General features: G+C 33.7%; 2 protein-coding genes across 2 annotated transcripts; one reads left to right on the plus strand and one right to left on the minus strand.

Annotated features, from left to right (window-relative positions):
* Positions 1-661: 661 nt before the first annotated feature.
* LOC145616137 (protein WHAT'S THIS FACTOR 1 homolog, chloroplastic-like) lies at positions 662-2302 on the minus strand. The gene has a single exon (XM_081670838.1). It carries the CDS (start codon positions 1977-1979, stop codon positions 750-752), a length of 1230 nt encoding a protein of 409 aa, XP_081526964.1. The 5' UTR covers positions 1980-2302; the 3' UTR covers positions 662-749.
* A 3196-nt stretch (positions 2303-5498) lies between these two features.
* LOC145624131 (uncharacterized) lies at positions 5499-15661 on the plus strand. Its single transcript, XM_081677091.1, has 17 exons — positions 5499-5741; positions 5850-5939; positions 6083-6194; positions 6319-6346; positions 10054-10152; positions 10253-10322; positions 10416-10450; positions 10559-10633; positions 10713-10808; positions 11856-11919; positions 13279-13332; positions 13819-13904; positions 14000-14060; positions 14176-14240; positions 14385-14490; positions 14754-14842; positions 15186-15661. Exons 1-17 carry the CDS (start codon positions 5676-5678, stop codon positions 15346-15348), a joined length of 1359 nt encoding a protein of 452 aa, XP_081533217.1. The 5' UTR covers positions 5499-5675; the 3' UTR covers positions 15349-15661.
* Positions 15662-16068: the final 407 nt, after the last annotated feature.

A 16068-nucleotide genomic window follows, 5' to 3' on the forward strand; every position in this document is an offset into this window, starting at 1 on the left:
ATATGCTTTGTATTAAGTAGTTGTTTTGTTGACATAAGTAAAAAATGAAAGTAAAAATTCATAGGAATTTACATTTCCTACAAAATATCGAAAGCACATCTTGATCAATCAAAATACATTGAGATTTCAAATTCCCTTGTTAACTAAACAAATTAAGTAATTCCTACCCATAAATTTACGATTTACAATGATAATTTAAATCCCACGTTAAACATATAAGCACTTAACCATTAGAAAAAACTTGTAAAATTACACTTTCTAACGTGTCAAGTTACACTTTCTAACACTAACTATTATGTACAATGATAATGTGACAAATACAAATACAAAGTATAAAATAAAAAGCCAAGAGCAAGAATTAAAGATGTTCATTTGGGTCAAACATGTTTCTCTACTAGGAGCCTTGAGCAGAATAAACATTGATACTGATTGCAGAGATTACATTTCCTATAGATGTCAACCAACACACTATCCACAAGAATCGTGTTGCTAAGATAGCAATAGATTACTCTATGATTTCCCACAAGATCAATAATTCAGAGCTTAACAAGAAATTCCAAGCCAGACATTTTAGGTGAAATAATCACTATAAGCACTTTATTGACATATTCCTTCTAGTTACTAGCCCTCAAGAACAATAAACATATCCAAAGTAAATCAATGCAGAAAGACAATTTCATTATGAACCATAAGCATATAAAAGAGAACCGAGACAGACAGACTTCGTATGTTCAACAAAAGTCTCAATATTAGTTATTAATTCTATCAGCGAAACTTGAATCCTTCCTACCGCTAAGTGCTACAAATTTGGCTTTAAATCTCAATATAGGACATGTTTCGATCAAATTTGAGCCATCATATGCTTCCTTAAGGAAAACTGTGCTTCGTACACCCTTGTTGGTGATATAGAAAATACCATGATGCTTGATTAAGCAAAGTATTAGCCTAGCAGGTAAGAGCAACTCAGACTGAAAGGCACTCATTTGAAAAGATGTCATCCTTTTCTCAATGGTCAAGCTTAGAAGCTCATGGAGCACTGCCACAACTCTTTTCCTAGCCTTAGGATCCGCCTGATCAAACCTCCTTGCATTCAAGTATGGAGAAGGAAATTCTGTTTTCTGCCATCTTTCGAGTTCTTCAAGGAAACCTGTATTTGGCCGAAACCCAGCAGGATAGCATATATGAAATGCATAAGGACCAGGATAATTGCCATCCTTCGAAATTTTAACTTTCTTTCCTCTCCCTCCCTCTTTTAATTCCCCTTTTCGAACCAAATTCTCCTCTCGAGCAGTTACTCCAAGTGAAGAATCCCAATTTTCCAAGTACAAGTAAGCCTTTCCATTAATATCTTTCACTGAAAAGAACTCAGGATACTTAGGAATCAATGATATCTTGTAATCCATTGGCAAACCCAATTCATTTTCTATAAGCTCAATCTTTTCCATTGGCACCTTACAATCAACAGTCAACATTAACAACTTCCTCAGATTCTTAACCAGAATAGGCTCCATAAGCATTCGCGCATCATCTTCTTCTGCTGCAACTCGTTGTGCTTTGTCAGTAAGCCGAACTGCAACAGGAGCACGGTCACCACCACTAACATGAAAGATTGTTGGGTACTTTTCAATGGCAGCCATACAATTCCATTTCTGCACAAAACCCACTTCCTTTTCAAGGTCCCTAAGAAAGATACATTTGTTTTTCTGGGATTGAATGATGTCTTTAAGCTGCAGGATTACAGCAGGCTTTTTCTGAAGGTCCATGACTTTGTCGAGTTCATGAACCCTGTAATAGATTTTCTTCTTGGGTTTGCTTCCTCCACTAGTTTTATGCCTGGTTTGTACTAACATATGACTCAAATTTTGACATGGGTTTGAATTCAATGCAGCAAAATTGTGCACAAAAACCCCATTTAAGCGAATCATATTTGAAAATGTTCTTTGAGGCATTACGTCGAACAGATGGTGTGCAAAGTGCATTCAAAACCACTCCAACTTACCCTGACGATTTGCTTAAATAGGTAAATTGACCAAAGCAATTCTATGACTAGTTTGTAATATTGATCCCCGTTATAAACAAATTTGATCAAGTTTTTCTCTTCTTTGAAAATCTGGGGAAAACAAAAATGGTAGAAGAAGGCAATGGTGGCGCTGTTTTCTTGCTAGCCATGAATTCGCTGATGAAATTAGCAGTGAATTCACGATCGCTGAGAAAGGTGGGTAGGAGATAGTGATGATATGTAGCTGCTGGTGGTTGCAGTGAACCAACAGAGGGCTAGAATTGTAGCAGCCCAGTCTATTCAAAAGGAGAAAAACCGGCGGGTGAAAATCGATTCTAGGATAACCTGAAATCGGGAGGAAAATTTTAATAGTCTAACCACTTGAGGTATCTTCACTCTCAAAATCTACACATTTATAACACCGCTCTCATTCATGGGTAAATAAAAAAAATGACATTATCTCTCTACCCACTTTCTCACTCCTCTTTTCCACTTTTTTTTCATGGGCATTTTTTTTCTAAAACTTCTCACACATTCATTAACTAAGAAAAAAACTCACACCACTCTCTCTCCTATTTTTTCTCTCTCCTAAAATATTACTATCATTACATTTTTTTTTATTTTTTTTTGGGGATTTGGTATCATGGCCCACACTACTGTAGCAATGAATTTTTGCCATTGCCATGGGCATTTGAGGATTTCCTCATGGGCATTTTTTCTAATGCTCATGAGTGGGAAGCCAAAATTTCATTTTTTTTTCATTAAAAGGTCATAAACAAAATCGGATGATTTAAGGGTATAATCGTCTATATTTATATTTAATAATGGGTAACTTTATAATATCAAGACAAAAATTAAGTTTAACTAGGTTAGATCCCGTGCCATGCACGTTTTTTCAACCTTTGTCAAGGAGTATCAATTTAAAATCTTTTTTTTTTTAATCTCAAATCAAGCTACTTAATTATTTTTTTTATTTTTATCTTTTTTAAATACATATTATATTGCTTTCTTCTATTTTGAACCTTGATGAATTTTATTTTTTTTTTCAAATATGATAATTTTTCATTACCAACTATATTAAGTTGATCCCTTCAATATATATATATATATATATATATATATATATATATATATATATATATTAAGTTGAAAAATATATATTAATGATTTTTTTTAACTATATATAAATAATCATTATACATTAAAAAGTAATCACTAATTCTTATAAAAAAAATTAAAAAAAAAATAAATAAAAAAGTAGTCACTAATATAGGAATTTATTTATACAAAGATATAGTTAGATATTTAAGCTTATAAATATATTATTATACAATTTTTTTTACCTAAATTTTGGAAGTAAATATTTTGCGTATATTTTTTGTCAATTTTTAAAAACTTTTTTTTTAAAAAAAAAAAAATATACTAAGGACACACCAGAAGATGACACGTGTCATTACTGGTGTGTCTTTTAGTATATTGTTAAATGGGTAACTTTATAATATCAAGACAACAATTAAGTTTAATGTGTCAACTTAAAGGTTTTAATGGAGGTTGGGTGATGGACGGGCTTTAAACGAGAAACCACGCAAAATTCGAGCTCACACAGGGGCGGAATCAACGGGGGCTGGGTTAGGCCATGGCAAATGAGAAATTTAAGGTTTACCGCAGGTCTTGAGTTCGAAGGTTGTTGCTGCATTATTTTATTCTCTAATTTTATTTTATTATTTTTTTTTACTAGAGTCAACAACACCTAATATCTAATGGGCTTGCTCCATTTTGGGGATCTAATTACTTCCTCCATTTTTATTTTATTGCACCATTAGGACTTTTACACAATTCACTTTATCCTCTTTGACCATCATTTGTGATTTATCCATTAGGAAAAATATAGTCATGTGAGATCTAGTTAGATTCGTCTCAAAATCTTCTTTTCGAATATCAAATTTTTATAATTTTTACAAAAGTATGATTGAAGATATTTATAACTAAAGTAATGTATTGGCAAATGTAAAATCCCTCACGGTGCAATAAAAAGAAAAACGAAGGAAGTATTTTTTTTTTCTTGGAAAAATCCCATTAGAATGTACTACTGTATTACTCTAGCTAGAAAAAAAAAAAAAAAAAATGTCATAAAGTTTTAGCTAATTCTCAAAAGTAGGTGCATATCCAACGAGAAATGGAAAAATATGTTGTGGTACAAAAAAAAAAAAAATCATATTTAATCTTGGCCCCCCTAACATAAGATTTCTGGTTCCGCCACTGAGCTCACGAACAATATCAATGGAGGAGGATGAAAGTCGTACCATTTGGGTTTTACCATGCCCTTTATTTCTCTATTTTCTTAGGATTTCATTTAACTCGGCGATAAAGCGCTAGAACACATGGCGGTGGGTCATAGGGAGGACGCTTTCATGGAGGAGGAAGCTTCAATGGTTCCACTTCCATGGAGGATGAAGCTTCAATGGAAATGAAAGCTTCAAACAACGTCAAAAACTAGTACTCTAAAGTTCCAGAGTTAGCTAACGACTCAACATATAAATATTTTTATTTATTTACAAAGGTGTCATTAGATAAATAACTTAAGTTTATCTACAAGATCAACCAAGGGCCCGGGGCTTTGTTATTCAAAAGTGTTTTTCTAAGGTTGTCACAATTAGAGGAAACGGGATTTAATCGATTGAATTGGATCATATGATAGGATCTTACAATCTCATTTTTTTTTAAAATAAATTAGAAACTAATAAAGCTTAGTTACACTACTTAAATAGGCTCTTATAATTTCACTTACAAGCAAAAATAAGGTTCCAAACAAGGCCATAGTGGATAAAATAATTTCAACTTGTCCTTCTAGTATGTGACTCATGTTAAGAGTAACTCGAAATTAACATTAGTTATTTGTCAAAATTGTATAACTAGACATTGGTCAACCTTCACTTGAGTGAAGAGACATATGTCAAGGTTGTTGATATTCTTTAAGGGACAATGTATGTAGGCGCTTTAAATGAATGTAGTTGTGATCAATTCGGCTCACTAGTTATTTTACTCTATGAATCAAATTTTTTATTTTTTTTTAATACAATAATTGCGGTAGCTGGCGACACAATACTCTAACAAAAAGGAAAATTATAATAGGGGAACCTTTGGAAATCAATCTTTAAATAAATAATTTTTTTTTTGTTTTTATTAGTTGAAAGAATGTGCGTTATACCACTTGTCATATGCAACAGTTATATATGACTCGTTGAGTGTACTAAAAATCTAAAATAAGTTAAATTGATTTGCTTTGTGTAGATTATGTTAGCTCTTTTACATTATATGGGGTTTTTGAACCTGACCTATCGTACACAAACCTTCAGTTTTAACCACTAGACCAAAACCCCATTAGTATAACTGTATTATCAATAATTTGATAGATGTACATGACATTACTCGTACTTAATTTTAAATTTACAAACATATGTGTTTTAATAACGTGTCTAACTAAAATAAAACGGAATAAGTAACAAATTAGGCTTGGTTTCGCATCTCTAGGGTTTAAGAACGAGAGTTCCCAATTAAGGGTTTATCTGTCAACAATCCCCAATACTCCTTCAAACGTCACAATTCCAAACCTTCTCTTGAATCCAAATTTAGGGTTTAATTGCTGCAAAAAAAATCAACATAATTGCAAGCAGAAATGAAGGTCAAAGTGATTTCGCGTTCTACAGATGAATTTACTCGTGAACGAAGTCAAGATTTACAGGTTTAATTCTCACTATTCAATAAATTTTAGCTCAATATTTCAATTTTTGCAATTAATTTTTATGCTAAAAGCTGTATTTTTTGTATATTGATTGGAAATTGAAATCAGAGAGTATTTCGGAACTATGATCCTAGTCTTAGACCTCAGGAGAAGGCAACGGAGTATGTTCGAGCTCTTAATGCAGCTAAATTAGAAAAGGTGCAATCATATTTATTCTATTTGTATTGAATTTTTATACTGATTTGTGAATTATGAGATTTTTGTTAGTTTGTTTGAAATATATTTTTTTTGAGTGTTTTGTGTAATTGAATTGTTGATGAATGTTGTGGGGATTTTGATAGATTTTTGCAAAGCCGTTTGTTGGGGCAATGGATGGGCATATAGATGCTGTTTCATGTATGGCTAAGAATCCAACTTATTTGAAATCGATATTTTCGGGTTCCATGGATGGAGGTACCTTTTTCCCTCCCTGAATTTGATTTTGTAATGCTTTTGTTTTATCGTCTGTGGTTTGATATTGTCGATTGCATTTACTTGCAAAGTTTGAAATTATGTTTTTCTTCTCTATTTTGTACAGATATTCGTCTCTGGGATATTGCTTCCAGGTAAATTGTGCAACTTTGAATCAGCTTACTGAGAAAAGTCTGTTAATTTCGGCTTGTTCTCCGGAACTTCTGTTGTTACTTGGGACTTACCTTATTTGATTAGCTTTTTGTTCTTTAAGTAAGTTACAGAAAAGTGTCGCTCATTAGGTTGATTGTGTATGTGTGTGTGTATTCTCCTCATATAATTTTAAGTTAGTAATCGAGTTTCACCAATGGAATATGCTATTATGCTGCGACTTAGGTCTGCTTTGATGAACTTGTCTACCTGTGTTACATGGATTCTTCATTTCATCTCAAGTACCAATAATAAACCCTCGACACTCGGACATGGGTGCAACACTTGGACACTTCACTTTTGGTTCAAAACCATTGATCCCCCCCCCCCCCCACAAAATAGCCGATTCGGACGCTTGGACACATACCCATGTTGGACATGGGTACCCGAGTCCATGTGACATAGTTGTTTCCTGCTGTACTGGGTTTCACCCTTAAAGATGAATTGTTGCTAGAGTACAGTGTTGCTAAGTCCTTATTATTTGATGTCACTTTCTCTTGCTTGTCTATAATGAGTAAATTTGATACTTGAGACCTGAAAGTAGACTATCTTTTGAATTGATGCGCTACCAAGCAGAATGGTTTGAATCATAATTTTGACAAACTACGATGTTATCTATTTTAAATGTCTTTGGTAAATATTTGTTGCTGATAAGATTGAGAATATGATCTTTATGTTGGTATAGTTTTTTTAGATACCCAACGCTCTTAATGGGAACATCCAATCTTTATGTTTATTGAGGTGTTTTATATACCATGTGGCCTAGTGGACCTATTTAACTTAGGTCATAGGACCAATTGTAGAAGACTACCAAAAGTAGGGACTTCTAATATACTCCTAGTTAATCTATGGTTGAGACAGTTTAAAGATGAACAACAATAGATGGGATTATTGTCAATTTTTCCTCATTATAATCATATTTTCTATTTGTTTTACTGGATTGACCCACTCTAGAAAACAATTATTAAGGCACTCCCTCCATGTTAAAAATATAGTCATGTGAGATATTGTTAGATTCGTATCAATATGTAGTTTTTGTTAATATATAGTTAACTTAAAGATATTGATGGTCAATAGACCGTGCAAAGTCAAAGTGGGACTATCAAATTGAATCAAAGGGAGTAACTAATTTGCTTTCATTATCATGGGTAGGTCATACAGAAGGTTCCGTGTTTCCTTATCCTCTTTATATTGAAAAGGCTTTTTGAGTTTATAAACATAATTTCTGATTTGAAGATTCAAAGTCTTATTATCTTCAACAAGTCGAGCCATTCTTTCATTGATGATTTTTCAAAGTGTCATTGAGCTCTACACTAGCGATTATTAATCTAGCAAAGAAGTTAGGGTAGCAACACAGTAGTGGCAAAACCCTGAGTCCCTGATAAATAACAATGAATTTGGGTCCAAACTATAGCCTGTAGCTATTTTAATATATCTCCAAGTGCAACAAAACTTTTGGATCTCAAATTTGATCAATTTATGAAGCAAAGTGAAAACACTAAAAAACTGTTAAGTAGAATAATTGTAACAACCAAAAACTTTAAACTGCACCTAATTAAGTAGAAAGAAAATAATTCTAATTATAGCCAAGAAATGTTAGAAAGCTCAGGTATATCGAATCCAAGATTAAAAGATGATTGAGGAAAAACCTTAACTAAAACTTGGATTTGTCCGGAAAAAAGTCTTCACCTTCTCTGCCTTTTTTGGACCTAGTTGTGACAAAATTTGATCAATTCCTCATCTGCAGTGTTATGGTTTACTTGTTCTCTTTCTTTGCCAGACTTTTCACCTCCTCCCCTTACCTACTCTTTAAAAGAAGAGGTCAACTTTTACTTTACCCACTACCCAAGTACCCAATGCAAACTGTTCATTAAATCCCTTTTGAGAATTATATATAGCATTCCACAAATGCATTTTTGTACTCTGTCTTGAGTCAGATACTGTTATAGGTATCATTGGAGATACGTCTAACTAATTTGAATTTAGCAAATTAAAAACTAAAGTGGATAAGTGGATCAATTATGTGGTTTATGGTGAAAATGTGAAAAATTTCTCTCAAACTCTTAGTTTGAAGATTTTCTGAAGTCTCAGTTTAGTCTCAGTTCAAGATACAAGTAATGCCTCAGTTTTGTGTTTTGATTTAGCTCATTGTGAATTTCAAGCAATAGGTCTTAATTTCTACAAACTCAATTCAATTTCATCTACAACAAAATTGGCCTTTATACAAGATTAGCAAAACATTTAAACTTTCTAATTACCTTAGGTCCACTCTTAACAAACTTCCCAAACAAATCATAAACTAATCCTAACAATCTAAGGCTCTGTTATAGTGTTACATATATCGTAAAAGGTCAGCGAGTTAAAAATCTCTTAAGTTTTTGTCTAAATTTCCTAACTAATTTTTGGGTGATACGTTTTAAATTTTATTTTCTGGTATTTTGTTTGATATGTTCTCGACAATAATGAGTAATAGAAACAAATTGAATTAAACAAAGCTTAAGTCTCTAGAGTAGGGTAATAGGCTACTAGCTAACCATGGGGCTAACCTAAAGATAAACCATTGGACTTTAGTTAGCCCACTAAGCCTAATTAACATCTAATGCAAGTCTCTTAACCAAATTGTAACAATGCCTACTAGTCGAGTTTAGCCCAAATGCATAAACTTTAAATTGAGAGTGATAGCTCAGGTGGTTAGAGCCAAAGCCCACCTCCCGCTTCCGTTGGGACCGATTCTCATCACCTGCTCTTGTGACTCTAAAAAAAAACCTAACAAGCTTAAACCGTTTAAAACCCTTAAATTTTAAACTAATTAGTAAAAATCATGTAGGTATCCAGTACCCAAAGAAAACATTAGTGGAGTAAATGGAAAGCTTTGATAGTATCAGTCATATGTGTAGTGCACAAAGTAAAGTTTTCTTATAAATAAGAAAATTACTTATCACCCAGCCACACTCCCTATATATGTTCGGTCTGATTTCTGATCTTTATTTTTCTAAAATATGTATTGAGTTGTAATGAGTGAATATGATGGAGTATTAGAGCTTTTGCCCGAAGTACCTATGTAAGTTCTAAATTTTTAACCAATGGAAAGGTTAAGAAAACATGGGTTATTTGCCATGGTCAAATTTGGTTAAGAAAGACCAAACATGGGTTATTTGGCTTATTATTCTGCGACAGAGGGCTTAGGAAAGCAAGTTATCAGGATTGATTACTAAGTTTATAGCATCTAAACATCTATCGGAGATTGACCCAAGTAGTGAATATTCTCCCCTATTGAATGGTTGGTGATTTTGTGATAACCTGCCTCTTAACACAACTATATTCAACTATATCTGCTATTTTTTGCATCTGTAGCTGTCATTATATTTCGTACATTTGAGCACAATGATGCATCAAAGAGGAAGATTTACTTTTTAAGGGATCGACCTCTGCTGTTTAAAGATTGCAATTGTACTACCATGTTGTTGTCTTATACAGTAATTAGAGTTTTATATTGAACATATTTAGGTTCCACTGAATTCTGCTTCCAAATTTGGGATAGTATGACTGTTCCTTGTCTGTTCATGAATAATATCTGTTTGTTGCTTGTATGCGTTCTTCTTTTCTAGTTTGAATGTTTGATGCTTGATAGTTAATATCTTTGAAAATTTAGGCGAACTGTTTGTCGTTTTCTTGGTCATCAAGGTGCAGTAAAAGGTTTGGCAACATCGACAGATGGACGAATTCTTGTGTCATGTGGACTTGATTGCACGTAAGTCGTGACATTCATTAGCAGCCATCATCTTTTATACGGAGTATGTTATTAGAATCAGATCAGTAATTTGGGCATCTAATCCCTGTTGTTATTTTAGTGTCAGGCTGTGGAATGTTCCAGATCCGTTTATCACAGACACTGATGAATCTTCTGATATCACTCCAACGGTTTGTCTTCCTTAATTAAGGCCATTTCTATTGGTATTGAATGGGTTCTATCTTTATTGATGGCTCGATTATAATACATCAAAAAATTTGCAGCCTTTTGCCGTTTACACTGGGCAATACGCATACAAGTAAGTCTCCCCGATCGCATTAAGAAAGTAAATTTTACCTTCTCAAGGTAGTATAATCTTTTATCCTCTTTACCAATTTAATAATGATTTGTGCTTGATATCCTATAGAGCTATTGATCACCAGTGGGGCGGGGATTGTTTTGCTACAGCAGGTGCACGACTGGATGTATGGGATCAGAACAGGTTTTACTTCAAACCTGTTTTTCATATCCCAACCTCTCCATACCAATGGATTAAATAACTTTGTGTTTTGTTACACTAGGTCACAGCCAATAAATAGCTTTGAATGGGGAGTTGACACTATTGTATCTGTTCGTTTCAACCCTGGAGAGCCAAATATGCTGGCTACATCAGGCAGGTAAGGAAAAAAAATTATAGTTTGATAATAATCTATCATTTGTGCACTTATGCATAAAGTGATATGCAAACTATTGTTTCATTCATGCATACTATATATATGATGTGCCTTTTATAATATAAGGATGTATATGCATTTTCATTTACTCTGCTTCATGACTTTTAAAATAATCAAAATCTTTTAAAATGCAATCAAGCTTTAGGAACAGAGCAAAATATTCTTTTGCCTTTTATATTAGAAGAATTCCAAAAGCATAGGTTGTATTGTAGCTCTCACATGGACTGGCATTGGCATATTTTCATATAGTTCTGATAAGTTGTTCTATTCTTTTTCTCTTCTTAATTAGTTTCTTAGACAAAATTGACCCTGGAGGTCAATGAAGCTGTAATATTCTACATATATATATTTTTAACTTTATTCTCATCTTAGTAAATAGCTTACGGCCAATTTTATCTGATTAAGCAGATACAAGTATATGACTGATGAACTTAGGCTGATAAAATGATTCTACTCTCCCTTGATCAAAAGCCTTTTCTGGAGCAAAATTGTGAAATACACCATGTTTTTTAATTTTCAATAGTTGACTGTGGAGTGTAGACTAGCATCCCTGCAATTGCATTTATTTCATAAAGATGTTTTAGTTTGCAGAAATGTTAACTTAAAAATCAGGAGAGATAAGTCTGTTGAGTGACCTATGGTTGTTTTATCGTCTGAAGCACCCTTTCTTTTTTTTTTTTTTTTTTTTTTTTTTTTGAAGAATCTCAAGCACCCTTTCTTACTTATATACTTTTCTTTGTTCTAGCCTATTGTTGGTTACATGGTTTAGCTATAATCTGGAAACAATTACAAGCTTCTATAGATTGAGTATGATTTTTTTTTTTTTTAATTTTTATTTTTTATTTATTTTTTTTTTAAAAAAAAATGGGATTTCCAACTTAATGCAGACTTTGGAGCTGTAAAAGTTCTGGCTAAGCTTTCTAGCAATGATTGTCAGTGATGATTCCAGTTTAGTCGATTAATATATTTTTTAAATCTTTTTTTCCACAGCGATCGCAGCATTGCAATCTATGATCTTCGTTTGTCTACCCCAGTGAGGAAGATTATCATGCAGGTACTGCTAATGCACATTTATGTAGCTAATAGCAATCTTGAATGGGGCTAACCAGGTGTATTCTACCAATCTATTCTAAAAAATGTAAGAACAGTGGTAGTTACTTTTATTAGGCCAGAATGCTATGTTCGAATCACGCGATGATGATGGTCTTGGGAGTGTTGTCATGTACTATGCAGTCCTATCTCTAATTTCTTTAACAGTAAAAGAGACTGGGGGGAAGAATCTACAGGACTTTATTTGGCTACACATGGTGTCTTCTGCTGACCTCCTTGGCTCCTTGTTAAGTGTTTATCTTTTGCTATCAGAATTTTATTAGTGCTGAGACAGCTGACATGTTCATGAAAAGGTGTTTAGATTGATTCCAAAATGTAGATTAAGTACAAGTCATATGATTAAAATTTTCCATAGTCCAAGTCTGATGTAGCCACAAACAGCAGGGTGTTACCCCTCATTGAGGGTGCCATTTTTGCCTGCCAAAGTTTATTCCTTCTTTTCATGTTTTTTTTATTTTTATTTTTTTAATTTAATTTTTTTAATTTTTAATTTTTAATTTTTTTTATACAATAGAAATCCGTTGCATAATTTATGCTATGTTTGATGAACTAAAGAAGGCAATAGAACTTTAAGTTTCCAAGTTGAATATCTCATGTTTCTTACGGTGTATTTTGCAAACTGAATTAAAATAATTTGTCTTATGGAAAGCTAGGGAGCAAGGGCCCAAGTTTTGATTTCCCTTACCCTTTATATCAATACCTTTGGAGTCTACTGACTCTACTCCCATGGAATTTGTACTCACAACTTGTACCCCTTTCTTTCCTGGTCACAAACTCTTTCTACCAGTCAACATAGTTACAAATTAGCTCATTTCCTCTGCAAATTCCCTAATGAATAATTTGAAGTAAGCCCTATGCTACATCAAATCTCATGGAGTAACATTCCAATACCCAGCACTATAGTAATTGTTCTTGCTTTAAAGAACAGTCTGCCAAAAACCACTATATATATGAAGTTGCTGAATCTGCCTTTTAATTTAAAAACTTCATTTAATCTCCAACATATCATTATCATTTAAATTGATACTAACAGGTCCTTATGTGCAAACTGTAACAGTAAAAGGTGGCTCCAGGCAGTTTCCTTATTTTCTATGTTGTAAAGCAACCCATGATTTATTGAGGTCTTTGAGGGCCTATTCTTAATTTTTCTTAAGCTTGTTTCAACATTTATGTAAATTTTACTCAGTTGATTGTATACATAATTCCATTTATGACCCTTCAATGAATATGTTGTTAATGGCAAGCATGTTTGGAGTATGTGCTGTTCTTGTCTTGACAAGGTGCTTTTTGCTTGCTCTTGCAGACGAAATCTAACTCAATTGCTTGGAATCCAATGGAACCATTGAACTTCACTGCTGTAAGCATCACTATTTACATTTTTTTCAATGCAAAATGTTTTTCACTTCATGATACTCTTTCTGTCATAGTGTTTGTTGATTTTGTCTCACACTTTGAGCAGTTGATATTGATTTGTGTATTGTAATTCTCCATTCTTATTAACACTCTGTACATCTTAGAATAAAGGTCTCTTTAAGCTAAGCCCGCAAATTCAGAAGTTTTTTACTGTATTAGAATTGGCAATTTATTATTTTGTGGTAAAATTAAAAGCATCAGTGCATTGACATTTTAGTGACCACTTACTTTTGAACAAAAGAAGCAAGTTAAGCTGACAGATAATTTGGAATGGAGTAGTTGGGAGCTGGGACCTCCAAAAGTTGATCGTTGAAAGTGGTTTGATGTGATTTGTTGTGGCAGTTGTCTTTCACTGTTTTAACCATCCTAAGAACAGGCCGTTCAGTTTAGCTGTACAACTTCGTAGTTACTCATGCATGTAATGATGCAGGCAAATGAGGATACCAACTGCTATAGCTATGATCTTAGAAAGCTGGATGGTGCTACGTGTGTTCATCAAGATCATGTCTCTGCAGTGTATGGGTTTACTTGGCACTCTTAAGATTTTACTATAGTCTAGTAAGGATAACTGTGATGATAATGTTTGTTCGCTATCAACTATATATGTGCAGGATGGACATTGATTACTCTCCCACAGGTCGAGAATTTGTCACAGGGTCTTATGATAGAACAGTATGTTATTTGGTCCCTCTTTCTTTCTCTCTTCCCCCATTTGGCTCTTTTTTTTTTCTATTTTTTTTTTAAAAAATTGTCACTAGTATCTATTTAGTAAATATTCTGTTTCCAGGTAAGAATTTTCTCCTATAATGGTGGCCATAGTCGGGAAATATATCATACCAAGAGGATGCAAAGGTTTGTTTATTATTCTGTAGCTTTGCTAGTTTACTATATTTTGTACTCCATAATCACTAAACTGAAGCTCTCATCTTTGTATTGAAAGATAATATGGGAACGCTAGTTGCATCATGAATTTTAATCAGCTTTGTCTTTATGCAGGGTATTCTGTGTCAAGTTCAGTGGGGATGCTTCATATGTTATTTCTGGAAGTGATGACACTAACTTGCGGCTGTGGAAAGCTAGAGCATCTGAACAACTTGGAGTTGTAAGTACTGCTAGATCTCGTGTTGTGTTGTCATCTGAAGTAATTTTGTGCTTTACTTATTTTTATTAAATCTTAGCTTTAGGGATTTAGTAATTGTCTTGATTTTCTTATTTGTATAGAGTAATCAATGTAATACCTAGCTTCTCTAGGTATAGCTGATTTAGAGATGTGTAAATGCCGATGGATTTTGAATTGAATATGTTGATATAGGTTCTTGTTCTTTTATGTTGAAAACAAAATATATATATATTTTTTTTTCGCAGCTACTTCCTAGGGAGAGAAAGAAGCACGACTATGATGAGGCTGTAAAGAACCGCTATAAGCACCTCGATGAAGTGAAGCGTATTGTAAGGTTAGTTTGCCTTCCCCCCCCCCCCCCCCCCCCCCCCCCCGCCCCTCTTCTCAAGGAAAACATTGATGCATAAGGGATGGAAGTAACATGGAAAATTGGCCACACTATAGAGTATGGACTGACAAAAAATATAGGCCGCTCTATGGTTGTGGAATAGTTAACTGTCATCAGGCTTTAAGAAATTGAACTTACTAACAGTTCTCGATACATCAAGGCCTAAGCACACAATACTTCTAGTGAGATTGCAACATGGCAAAAACTATTGGACTTCTGCTTTTTCTTGTGGTCTGTAAGAAAGATGCATATATAAATGACATCCATATGCTTCTTGTTTGCTCTGCAGGCACAGACACTTGCCTCTATCAATTTTCAAAGCCCAGAATTTAAGACGTACAACAATTGCAGCACAGCGTAAGAAAGATGATAGAAGAAGAGCTCACAGCGGCCCATCCAGCGTGCAAAAGAAGCCTCTGCGAACAAGCAAAATTGTCAAAGAAATTGAATGAGTTGCATCAGCTTCAAATTGATAAGCTAGACCCTGTCCCAGCATCTACAAGCTTGCTTGCAACTAAAATGTATGCACAAAGAAGACTATGATTATCGATTCTGCAAGGTGGGATATCTCTATATCAGAACATAGGGACAGAATCTATTATATTTTCCTTAGATAGAAGAAATTTTGGAACAAGTGTAGAGTGACATCGTTTAATCCCAATCTGTAGATTAACCAATGCACCTAAACACAATCTTGATACCTTGTATGTTAGTATTAAATATTTAATTAATTTTAATTTAGTTGATATGCTCTCGGAATCACAATAGCAGGCCATTTGTTGTATTGTCGTTATTGTTGAAGATATGGCCACGAGTATGATCTTTTGATGAATTTTGCAGCAAGGAAAATCATCAACGAGTGGAACCCTTCGAAGTTAGTTATCGGAGATATAGCTATGACTCTATGAATATGATCTTTCTAGAGAAGTTACATTATTCTCCTTTAGTGCCGCTTCTAAATGATCTCTCTTAGTCCTGGCCTTTAATGCAACTTCATATTTAGTATTCATTCGTTTATTCATTGTGCAACAACATTGACATACTTATCCAAACGCATTCCAGGATTCGAAAACTATAAGCCGGTGCTTTTTAAAGCCACCACTCCCTTGTTTTGTAGGAACAAATTTTGGTGCAAGGCGACATCTCATCCAGCCTTCGTGGAGACCCTTGTT

This window comes from Chenopodium album, chromosome 3 (assembly GCF_948465745.1).
Source record: "Chenopodium album chromosome 3, dcCheAlbu1.1, whole genome shotgun sequence".
Classification (NCBI taxonomy): Eukaryota; Viridiplantae; Streptophyta; class Magnoliopsida; order Caryophyllales; family Amaranthaceae; genus Chenopodium; species Chenopodium album.

Coding starts and splice junctions, on each gene's coding strand:
- LOC145624131 (XM_081677091.1), top strand. CDS start 5,676: ATGAAGGTCAAAGTGATTTCGCGTTCTACAGATGAATTTACTCGTGAA. Junction 5,940..6,082: donor ATGCAGCTAAATTAGAAAAG/GTGCAATCATAT, acceptor GGATTTTGATAG/ATTTTTGCAAAGCCGTTTGT. Junction 14,061..14,175: donor CAGGGTCTTATGATAGAACA/GTATGTTATTTG, acceptor TTCTGTTTCCAG/GTAAGAATTTTCTCCTATAA.
- LOC145616137 (XM_081670838.1), bottom strand. CDS start 1,979: ATGCACTTTGCACACCATCTGTTCGACGTAATGCCTCAAAGAACATTT.